At 35.2% G+C, this 12,597-nt stretch overlaps 1 protein-coding gene across 1 annotated transcript in view; it reads right to left on the bottom strand.

Annotated features, from left to right (window-relative positions):
* The window catches only part of LOC111511978 (CD276 antigen homolog), a 179,731-nt gene that overhangs the window by 32,417 nt on the left and 134,717 nt on the right, over nucleotides 1-12,597 (bottom strand). The window contains exon 5 of the mRNA XM_074180194.1: nucleotides 11,844-12,007. Within this exon, the coding sequence (XP_074036295.1) occupies nucleotides 11,844-12,007 (164 nt within the window). The remainder of the gene's footprint in view (nucleotides 1-11,843; nucleotides 12,008-12,597) is intronic.

Genomic DNA, 12,597 nt, shown 5'->3' with positions numbered 1-12,597 from the left:
TGGAATGCTGTCATCAGTTCGTTTTGAAAAGATCATACCTTTAGATTTGCTAGAAGAAAAGCAGAATCCTAAGTGTCGGGACCATGTTTGTGAGCTGCTTATTGCTTGCTGTAGAAGGTTGCATATTGTTTTGGTATTTTTTCCACTAGCGTACAAGACTAGGTCATCTGCATTAAGGTTGGCCTTCACTGGCATTTTGATGTCTTTGAGAAAGTTGTTCATATTTATATATCTACTTGACACAAATCTACCAAAACCAGCAAAACTTGTAGAAATCGAAAGACTCCATGGATCTAATTTCAACAAAAGTCGCTATTTTATAAGAAAAAAAAAGATCATATTTATTTGAAAAAAAAATTTTCCATGTATTTTTTGTTAACACAAAACACAAGCGCTAGAGCAAACTCCTTGAGACACTTTAAGAGCGATGCCTGTGCGAAAGTAGCGGTTCACTTTGGATTTGAATCGCTTGACATTGAATCCATTTGGAAATACTTTCTCCCACATAAACGCAGTCCTTCAAATAAAACATTTCTTGGGGAAAGAAGTTCGAACCACAGTCCGTCGCGTTTTTCTGATATAAACCGCTCCTGGTAGAATCAAATATACTTGTAGAATGTTACAAGTTGATGCGTGCGAGGACGCACGGTATGTGCTTTTCTAGTTGGCTATGACTTTGACTTATGACAGTCATTTTCACAATAATTGTTCTTGGTTATTATTATACTACTAGCTGACCCTACGAACTTCGTTCCGCCTTAGAGGCAATAAAAAAGCACATTTTTGATTTTATCAATTTAATTTTTTCATTAATCAAGTATATCAATTAGTCTTTATTAGGTTGCATTCTTCAGTTAAGCACCTTGTGATACACGACATTTTTTGTTTTATTATCAGGCGCAAGTATAAACAACGCAGATGGTCTTACGACCCGTGAACATGCCACAAATAGTTGACCATGTGAAAAACATTGATTTTCCAGATTCAGACCACAAACTTTCAAGGAGTGGCCTTGTGATTCGTTAATGGTCATGGCGAATCCAAGAAGAATTGGAAATCGAAGTCTTTCAAAATCAAACGGCATATCGGTTGGGTGCACCGGGATCCTCAGAATGAGAACTTCCTCACCTTCGAATTTTCCTTTGAGTATCGTCGCGTAAATCACATTGTTCATAAATTTACTCGCCACCAAACGTGTACCGTTGCAAATTTTTGGTGGTTTTATGTTTCGAAGCATGATTACTACGGAGTCAACCTTCAGGCGTAAATTGTACGGTGGTAACCCAGGCACATCCAAGGTGTTTAAAAATTCAATTGGATAGTTGGTGGCTTCATCTTCATTTGTTACACAGTCAATTGATTTGAATGAATACATTGTTCCAATGATATCATCCGGTACTCGACCATTGCCGATAGTCGGCAATTGCTCAGAGAAATCTTTTTAACCATTGACAAAATCATGTTTAGCTGTCATTCACCTTTTTTTGTTATTCCATCTTAGATGCGTTTTTGCTATACCACGTTTTATAGAGACTTCTTGGTGACTTCACGGAAACGCGGTCAAACGGGATAAAAAGTATCCTATGTCCCTCTCCTTGTTCTAAGCTACCTCTTCATCAATTTTCAGCCAAATCGGTTCATTCGTTCTTGAGTTATAGTGTTTATAATTGTCAAATTTTTCACCATACTCAACTATTGACAAAATTACGTTTAGCTGTCATTTACCTTTTTTGTTATTCCGTGTCAGATGCGTTTTTGCCATACCACTTTTTATAGCTTCTCTTGTCTAAGTTTTATAGTGACTTCTTGGTGAATTCACGGAAACGCGGTCGAACAGGATAAAAAGTATCCTATGTCCCTCTCCTTGTTCTAAGCTACCTCTCCACCAATTTTTAGCCAAATCGGTTCATCCGTTCTTATGTTATGAATAGTGTAACCAACACCACTTTCTTTTGATACAGATGATATATATATATATATATATATATATATATATATATATATATATATATATATATATATAGTTTCGTTTTTGTCAATATGACAAACATAGTGAACACAGCTAATATGTAGATGTTGTACAGATTCCAGTGAAATTTCTGATTCTCACATCTGAGTGAGAACTGATTAAAACTCGAAACAAAAACTTCATTGCTTTTAAAAACAAAAAATATGGCAAGGCAACCTTTGCAATACGACACTATAAAATAGTGTCTATTTCTCTAATGAAACGGGATCAAATTAACTACCCGTATGAATGTTTATACGAATTGTCATCGCGAAAAAAGCAGAACGATCTCTATCGGCGTCATCAAATAATATGAAAAAATTTCACTGACATAATGAAATGAATTAATTATTAATATCGAAAGCAAATGAAATAGAAAGCGGGGAAATCTGCATGTTACTATTCTTCATTTGTGATCGAGTTCGCTGCAAGAAATAATTTTAATCGTTCCACATAACTGCCCCATTTATTTGGTAGACTTCCTGTTTATTATCAACAGTATATAATTTTTTCCTCCTAAGATGGAACAAATTGATATATTTTCATTAATTAATAATAATTATAAATTAAAAACAAGGTTCACTTCCGTACCGAATTCAATTGTAATCGCCACTAATCATAACCAGTATGAGATGAGATGATTTACCCTTACAGAGTGTAGAACATGCTTTCCACTCGCGTGTTTCGATAGAATCATCACACGGGTCAGTGAACATCCAACAAGGAAATTATTGGCCTATTAAATCTTCCATGGACTGTTAGATTAAATGCATAATAGGAACAATAAATAGTTACCTAATGTGTTTAGAACATTCGAACCAGATGATGCACCACTGCATAATATTACCGTTGAGCTTTGTATAATTTAAATTGTTTTCAGGCACTTTGAGTATCCATATTTCCCCAGAGTGTGGGTTTTGTGTTAATGCTATACGGTTTGACTGAAGAGCTGTTGGGCGTATTATCGGAATTAGAAAATGATATGATTAGAAATTAGTGCTGAATAGTACAACTGATCAGGTAAAAATATACAATAAATTGATGGATGTAGCCGTTACTACGTGGTAGGAAACTATAATGAATTGAATTGAAACTTTCTATGTTTTTTACCACTTTTATTTGTAACTAACGTTAGTGCAGTTTCGTCCTTTAAGGACATTTTAAAACTTATACATTGAACTAACAATGGTTTATTACATAGCCCTTATATACCTCCCCCGTAGGTAATAATTATTATTACCTACCTACATTATAGAGGTACTTGGTTTGATTGGGTACCTGAATTTACAATTTACAATGCGGATGTGCCAATTTGAGAACCGGTGAGTAAGCCGGTTGCCCCCGCAATGTTTATGTTCGTGAATTTCCAAAGATTCTGAATAATTGAGTTTGTTACCCTTTCTTGCATAGTGCAAAATTTCCGTATCGTTTAGATTCGGGTTGCATGCCAAGGAATGGTTTGAAAACGTCGAATCATTTTTTCTAGTCTGAAGGACCTTTCATGTTCAGCATATCGTTTTTGAAAATTTCGACCGCATTGTCCCACATAAACACCATTACACTCCGGACACTTGAACTTATAAACTCCAGATTTCTCCAACTTGTCCACCATATCTTTCGTATTGAAAAGGAAATCAGATAACCTGGCATGTGGTCTGAATGCCACTTCCACATTGTTTTATATGAAGAAACCTGCAATTATCTCTGTTCTTATTCCAATATGTTAGAGTTACCCATTTCTTGATTTCTGGTTGTTTGACCTGAGGGTATATTAATCAGTAAGTGAATTTACGGTTTTAATTTCTGACCAACTTCTGTATAGTATCTGCGTTGAAACCATTATTATAACCTGTCTGTGTAATTATATTAATTTTCCTAGCTAGATTGTTAGCAGACAAAGGCAGTGAGAATGCTGTGTGCAATATTGAATTGTAGGCTGCTAATTATTGACTATCTGGATGGAAAGAATCGCTTGGGATGGTATTGTTTGTATAGCTAGGTTTTTTGAAAACATTGAACTCAAATTTATTCTGATTGTGTGTAATGGTCAGGTCTAAGGAATTTATCTGTTTCTCTCTCTCTGTTTCGAGTATGAACTGAATGTTGCTATTGAGATTATTCATGAATGTCATAAATGGGTTCAGCTGTCGTGTAGTACCGCATATCTGTACCAAAAATGAATATGTTTTTTACCCAGGTCGTAATTGACTATAGTGGTCTCCAAGTTGTTCATAACTATGTCTGCTAAAAGTTGACTAAGGGGTGAGCCCATTGGTAAACCTGAATTCTGTTTATAAAAGTTGTTGTTGAACTGTAGGTAGCTCTGTAGGTATTTAGGCACACATCATAAGCTGTTGAAACTTCAAAGGAAGTGATATGGTCTACTTTGGCTTGATCTAATATGTCTTACACTCGGTGTACGGTATGTTGGAGAACATACTCTTCACATCGAATGAAACTAGAATTGAATTATGTGGCGTTGTTTGGTTTCCTATGTTTTCTACTGAAGTCAGTGAATTTTTAATGCTGTGAGATGAAATTGGTAATATTTTTAAACAACTTGTTAAGACGTATTTCTAATTCTCTTACCGGACTACTTATATACGAAACTACCGGTCTTATGGGTTATCCTCTTTATGTGTTTTTATCAGGCCATATAGTTAAGGGCAAGAGGGGTTCATGTTGGTAATTCTCCGTTTCTCTGATTCCGTTGCAAACTCAATTAATTAGAATCCGTTGAAATTCACGAGCATAAACATTGTGGGTGCAACCTGTTAAATGATCAAATTGATTTAGTTTACTCACTGGTTTTCAAATTAGCACATCCGCATTGTAAATTGTGCATTCAGGTACTCAATCAAGCCAAATATCTCTATTATTACCTACAGGGGTGCTATATGAGGGCTTATGTGATAAACCATTGAAAGTGACTTATAGAGGACGAAACTGCAGTAACGTTAGTTACAAATAAAGTGGTAAAAAACATAGCAAGTTTCAATTCTCTTTTCTTCATTAAAAATATATAGTTAACTACTGTGAAAAGGGGTCAATAGGATTGATAGGATAAAAAGGGTCCGAACTTCATTTGGAATTTAAAAATTTTGATAAAATAACAAATGTAATCTTTTGATCTCGGATTTCAATTGAACTTTAATTATTATATACATCGAATATCATTCCTGCATGATTATATTTCCTGAAAATTGGCAACACCAGATCTCACAATTTGGCGCCAAATTGTAGTCTCATAAAGTTGTCGGCTTGTGAAGTTCTGAAATGGAAAGGAAGGTGTTGTTATTGACATCACGTGCTATGAGCAGTTTCATCAATAGAAAAAAATAGCAATGTTTATAAACATTTTTATTGAAACAGGATTGAGGTTCACCAATGGATTCACCCCTCAAGTCCCTTTTTAGAAGACATATTTATGAACCCCTTGGATACCACTATAATAAATTCCGATCTGGGTTAAAACATATTCATTTTTGGTTTAGATATGTAGACAATATTCTCGCCTGTTTCAGAGGTACTACACGAGAGCTGAATCAATTTATAACATTTATGAAAGATCTTAATAGATGCACTCGTAACAGAGATGAAAAACAGATTGATTTATTAGAACTAATCATTACACACATTCGTAATGAATTTTAGTTCAATGTGTTCAGGAAACCAATCTGAACAGACATTACAATCCCAAGGAATTCTTTCCATCCCGACGTTCATAAATTAGCATCCTACAATTCAATATTTCACGGAGCATTCTCGTTACCTTTGTCTGCTAACAAAATTAAGATAATTGTAGAGGTAGGATGGTTCCAACGCAGACAAAATTCAGAAGTTAGTTTGAAAACCTCAAGTTTACGTACAGAATAATATACCCCTACATCAAACAATCAGAAATCGAGAAATTTGTAACATTAACATATTTTGGTGGAATAACAGAGAATGGACTATTCTTCATACTGAAATTTTAGGCCATGGAAACAGACACATAACCTGTGGATCAGGTTTTCAGCATTTGGCAGAGTCTCACTTCTGCCAGCTGACCTGTGAAATCATTCAACAAATAAGTGATCAACTTCGTTAAGAAACTGAATTCTTTCGGTTGAGATTGAATGGGTCTTAGTCAAAATGAACTCTCGTGGGTTGTGGTGGAGAGTTCTTACTAGAATAAGAAAAAGGTACTAGAGTTTGTCAACCTTGGAATGGACTATTCTTCATACTGAAATTTTAGGCCATGGGAACAGACACATAACCTGTGGATCAGGTTTTCAGCATTTGGCAGAGTCTCACTCCTGTCAGCTGACCGTGATATCATTCAACGAATAAGTGATCAACTTCGTTAAGAAACTGGATTCTTTCGGTTGAGATTGAATGGGTCTTAGTCAAAATGAACTCTCGTGGGTCGTAGTGGAGAGTTGAATATACTCAATAACTTAGCAATTTCGTTGTTGATAATATTCATTTTCCCCTTCTTTCATTCGATTAGTTGATGAACATCTCAGAATCGAAAGAGTCCAAACCAAGTTACGTCACGACGTTTCGATTGTTAACATTCACAATAGTCTTCGGGTGATAACTTTGAAGGAATAAGTCCAGTTATCACCCGAAGACTATTGTGAATACTAACAATCGAAACGTCACACGTAACATGGTTTGGAATCTTTTAATTTTTATTATTGATTTTTTGTTAATAATACTTTAAATTTTTTAGCTTGGATTAATATTTCATTATTTATTTTTTATTGTTGCTTGTATGTTATTTCATTGTGATTTAAGTTTTTTGTTTAATAACATTGTTATTTTTTCGGTTAATCTTTTTAATATTTTTACAGATTTTTTTCAGGGATTTCAAATCAATTTATATCATATTAGTCAATGGGAGTCCAAACTGATGAAATATATCTCAGAATATTCAGTTCTGGTTGGAATGTCTAGAATTATCCATTTCCACTGCTGCTTGAAATATCTCACGCTTTTCAAATTTCATTCGAATGTTGATTCAATAAAATGACTATTCCATATGGCCAGTCAACAAAATTTTTCGAACCATTTTCTTGGCTGTCCTTGGTAAATGTAGAGAGAATAAATACGAATATTCAGTTTTTCGTTAACCAGTCCACACGGACATAATCATTCATAATTCTTCTAGCTATCCATATCAACATCAAGAAGCAGCATCTGACAGTAAGACTCAGACTGATGAATTTTACTTTGTATGATGAGAATGTTATGAAACAACCAACAAAAATATTTTTGAGTTTTCACGAAACGAACATATAAACAAAGGTTTCAGGTTTCAGGTAATTGTGCAATTGTACAATTATGTACAATTGCACAATTACCTGAAATCCAGAACACAAAACATAGTTGGGGACTTAAAAACGGAAGTACATTTGTTAGTTATTCCTTGTAGAATATTTTTTGATAAAATATGATTTCGAATTATTCTATAATAGTTGATGAATTCAACCAGTTAAAACACTTTTCAATTAACGTTATGTGAATGTTCAGTAAATATTATTTTTATTTTCATTATTCATTATATTCGCAAATATCTCATATCAAAACAGTTCCCAAAATGGAATTAATAGTTAGGAATGCGATGATGGAAATCAATTCAGAATATTTAAACAGATGTCGTTTAATGTAATTAAGTATTTTCACAAGTGTTGCTTTTCATCACATATACGTGGACTGTTCTGAAAATTCAAATTTCATGGGCTAGGGGAGAGTGTGTATGAAAGAGCCAGGCTTTGAAAGAACCGATGTGATTTTCTACCACCTACCAAAATCTTACCATAATTTGATTTGAATGTTTGCAGGGCAACACTGAATATACCGGGGATTTCGGGATTTACTAAAGCGCGGCAGATTAATTTACAGGGGGATACCTTGGACTCGGTTAAGTACCTCCACCGAATATGAGCCCCATATATAAGGCCGCCCGTGAAGGATGAAGGATCAGATAAGTAAAAAAAAAGATCATACGAAATTCTCGAGCGCGTCAGATTAAGGTAAGATAAAAAGTGTATATTCCAGTAATCTGACAGTTTGGGAGTGATGTAAAGGAAGGGGAGGACAGCAGAGTTGTAAAAAATAACGTCATTATGATGATGCACTCGTTTCCGCACCACCTTTAAAGTAGAATGCAAGGCGCATTTTTTCACATGGTTTCCCCCGTAGGCATAATCTAGTAACTGTAATAAAAGGTTTTTTTTATTTCTTGCTCAATAATTTTTCATTTGTACATTGTAAAATCAACATCTTCATCATTTTCTTCACTAGTGGACTCTGCGTTTAAGCATGACTGACCACGACAATGTCCACAAGCTTTAGAACATCTCAATCTAATTTTTTTACATCCACATTTGCCGCCACAACCATTTGTACAATTACAAAAGATTGTGTTTAGTAGATCATCGGGTGCTGGTGGCAATAAAGTTGTTATTGGTTGTAATATATTATTTTTCAACTCCCAACCCCACTGTTCTGAATGAATTTCTTTTCCTAGCCAGGTTTGTATTTGATAATAGACTCGATAGATATGCTGTTAAGCTGCTGAAGAAATGGGTGGTAATAATTGAAATTTCACAGCTGTGCTTTGTCTTGTTAGTTTAGCAAAGCTGCAGTATCTGTAATTGTCAATTGAATTTTCTGATTTTGGAGCATCGTACATTGCTAGTAGAAAATGTATTTCAGCATTGACAAGGACATCTCGAGCGCAATTTTCTTTTTGAAATATTTCTGCAGAATTGTGTAAATCGGGTCTTTTTTCAAACATCTTCATGACTTTAATTTTTCCTTTCCCAAAAAGTGTTGTAGTTGTGTCACATCCGGCCATAGCATGTAGAAACAGAATATTTTTCTCGCAGTGTGGATACTTATTGAGGCTCTCAGTCGAGTATATTTCTGTTTCAACATTGTTTTTTCCTGTTTGAAAAAATGAATGTAGGTTCATCAAGTATTTGTGCGCGTGCTATGAGAAGTACCAATAGATCTATGTCTTTGCCAACGATAATTGTAGTATTATTTATTGATTTTTCAATTGCTGTTTCAACTATTAAGATGTCAGCATCATCACGTGATTGTCCTGTAGAAATACCAACTGTTTCGAAATTCTCAATGAGCATTTCAATTAATTTTTTTGTTAAATCGATTAGATAAAAATGACTGATAGAAACTTCCATCGATTCACTGAAGTGCACTTCACAAGATGTAGAAACGGCTGCGGTACGTCTTAGTTGTTCCATCGCTTTGATATTTTTACTGATATCGGACTAACCATCAAAAATGACAACAGTATTTTGACCAAAATTGTTTGATGAATAATTAATATATTTTTTAATGATAATATTGAATGTATCATTTTTTTGCCATACAACACGATGCATAAGAAATCCACCATCAATTATGTGTGTTGCATTATCACAAAATAATTGATAATTAATTGGCTACGAAACCTCTACAACATGAGTATATTGGTCTCAAAGTGCCCGAGTAGAACTTAGATGTTTTAAGGAAATTCAAATACATTGATAAAAAGCAATACCTACAGTTGACGCCTTATATATGTACGGTATACAATACCCTATTTGAGTGCATTCTACTCGCTTTCTCAACGCTCTAGTCCGAAAACGGTTGACTTTACAGAAAAATGTAATTAACATTTTTTGTAGATAATCGTTTGGGGAATAATTTTTATAATGATCTCTATTGACCTCCGAGCTATAGGTCACGAGATATTCGTGAAAAACTGATTTTCGTGAACTTTTAACCCTTATAAGTTTTTTAGCTGGCACGATATCGATGTCAATTTTTCACATCTCCATTAAAACGCCATAATGAAGATGTTTACCAAAATTCAGCTCAGTAGGAATTTTTCCGCAGATTGAGGTTTAAAAAACCTAAAATGACTGGATTATTATTAAATAATGAAACTGCGCGCGTAGAGGGCGCTCTAGAGGGGTGGGGAAAAACAAGTAGTGCGTTGGGTATCTGGAAATCTTCTGTATTTACGTACCAAAACTCGTTTCCGTCACTGTCATCATAGTATTTGCGCAGTAGCGGTTTGAAAAGAACGTGTTTTTTTTTCTCGTGCCGAAAACCATGTGTGACGAAAAACAGGAGCAACGTATCATAGATTTCTCGTTAAATTGAAAAAAATCCGACTGATTACTATAAATTGTTGCAATAGGCCAATGGAGACAATTCTCTATCTCGTACGCGTGTTTTTGAGTGCTGTAAGCGCTTCAGTGAGGGCCGAGAGAGCAAGGATGTCCAAATCAAAATTCAAGGCAATGTTGATCGTTTTTCTGGACATTTTTCTGGACGTACCTAACTTTTCGTTGTCTTATGATGCATTTAGATTTAGGTATAAATGTTTCTATTTAGTCGACAATAGTTTGTTGCCTGTACCTTTTGATTATGTTTTATGAAATCCTACTCAACAACCATAGTTGGATAACAAAATATTTGATTAAAGTTCGAAAATGTATAGTTTACATTTCTTATCGTGTATATGTATTTATTGGCTTCTCAAGGGGACTGTGGAAGAATTGGATGCAGAGTCTAACTGCTCTCCTTTTATTTACCTGCATTTTATACTTTTTTTGTAAAGTTATTTTGTGTATTACTATATGTATTGGTAAATAATAAATGTATTATTATTATTATTATTATTATTATTATTATTAACCAATCTGGCTTGGCACAATCATATCGCTGGAATTGCAATGGCTGTTTCTCAAAAGCTTGGAATATTATTCCTAACCAGAAAACTATACACACCTCAGAAACTTTTGATGCTTTATAAAGCTCAGATCAGACCTTCTCTGGAGTATTGTTCTCATGTATGGAGCTCTGCCCCAAAACATACCCTGAAGTTGCTGGATTCCATCCAGGAAAGAGCCATCCGCCTGATTGGAGAGACGAACATCACGTGCAATTTTGATAGCTTAGAACATCGGAGAAGGGATGGAGATTTGTCTCTCTTTCATGTATACTTTCACGGGAGTTGTTCAAGTGACTTGGCACATTTGTTTACACCAAGAGCGGTACATATCAGAAATACGCGACAGACTGTGGCTGATCATCGTTTTGGGGTTCAACTCAGTACATCTCGAACTCCACTGTTTGAACTCCACTTTTTCATCTGGAGAACTGCGTTTATGTGGAATAAACTTCCTGAGAACGTTTTCCCAAATGAATTTAATCTCCAGCGATTCAAATCCAATGTTGATCGCTACTTTCGCACAGGCACCGCTCTGAGAGCGCCTTAAGGATTTTCCTGTAGTGCTTGTGTTTTGTACTAAGGAAAAAATAACTGTATGGTGATGACTGAATGGGTTCCAGAGGGTCAGACTACCAACCAGACGTTTTGTTTGTCAGATTTGGCAACACTGCGAGAATGAGTTCGTAAGAAACGGCTCGAGTTGTGGAAGAAAAACTCATGGATTCAGCACCAGGACAAAATACCTGCCCATAACGCGATGTGAAGCGGTATTTGGCCGATAAACGGAGTCCAGTGCTCGTACGCGCGCCGTACTCGCCAAGTTTGGCACCGTGTGCCTTTTTTTGTTTCTGAAGATAAAATCTGCTTCGAAAAGGACTCGATTTGAGTCGATAGAAGCGGTAAAGTAAAAAACGGCAGATCTTAAAGGCCCTCACCAAAGAAGACTTCCAGCACTGCTTCGATCAATAGAAAAAACGTATGGAAAGGTGTGTGGCGTGGGAAGGGGAGTATATTTAAGGGGAGCATTCCACTGTAGAAGAATTTCTACAGTAATAGCCGACCTTGTATTGTGCATTGAATATAATATGAAAACTTTACCTGGATAGTACACAGCTTCTTTTCTGACGGTATAGTTAGCTTGGGGGATATGTAATTCGCACGAAAATTCTTCAGGCGCTTCTAGGAAAGGGATTTCAGCTGTAGCCTTTATATCAAAAAGGCCATTCTTCTCAAAGACGTGGATTTTGGAATCGTTTACTTCGCTGTAACAAACATGTTATCAATAATTTGTCTTCCAATTATGTACTTTGATATATACAATATTTTTTCATAAAAAATCTATATTATGTAACATAACCTTTTCATCTCCACACATTACAAAAGTGTTCAATCTCATACTTTGGGAAAGATAGTTTTTGGCCTTCTATTTCTTCATCTTGTTACAAAAAATGTGGGAACCTTCCAAAGAATGGAAGAACGGAAATCAATTACAAAAATTAACTCTCACTAACTTAAAACACAAACTGGAAGAAAAAGCCCTTTCGCTATTTTCATATAAACATTGAATTAAGTACACGAAAAAAAATACTTTCGAAACAAATACTTTCATATGCACGCTGAATTGGAAACACTTTTCTCCATTTCGTTTGTATTCCAAACATTCGCAATGTAATCGAATCAGATAACATTCACAGGATTCCTACATGAAACACTGTGATCCCCACTAATATACATTAGATGTTTCGCCGTAAAAGACTTGCCTCATCGGTCCTACTGTAGCAAATACGGATAACATTATAAGAAAAAAACACTCAATTCGTTCATAATTACTTTTTGTCACGGAATGGGTTGA

Source organism: Leptinotarsa decemlineata, unplaced genomic scaffold (assembly GCF_025532065.1).
Source record: "Leptinotarsa decemlineata unplaced genomic scaffold, Ldec_3_MD MMD2_tig00026294_RagTag_RagTag, whole genome shotgun sequence".
In the NCBI taxonomy this organism is placed as follows: Eukaryota; Metazoa; Arthropoda; class Insecta; order Coleoptera; family Chrysomelidae; genus Leptinotarsa; species Leptinotarsa decemlineata.
This window is presented reverse-complemented; position numbering and strand designations above follow the sequence as displayed.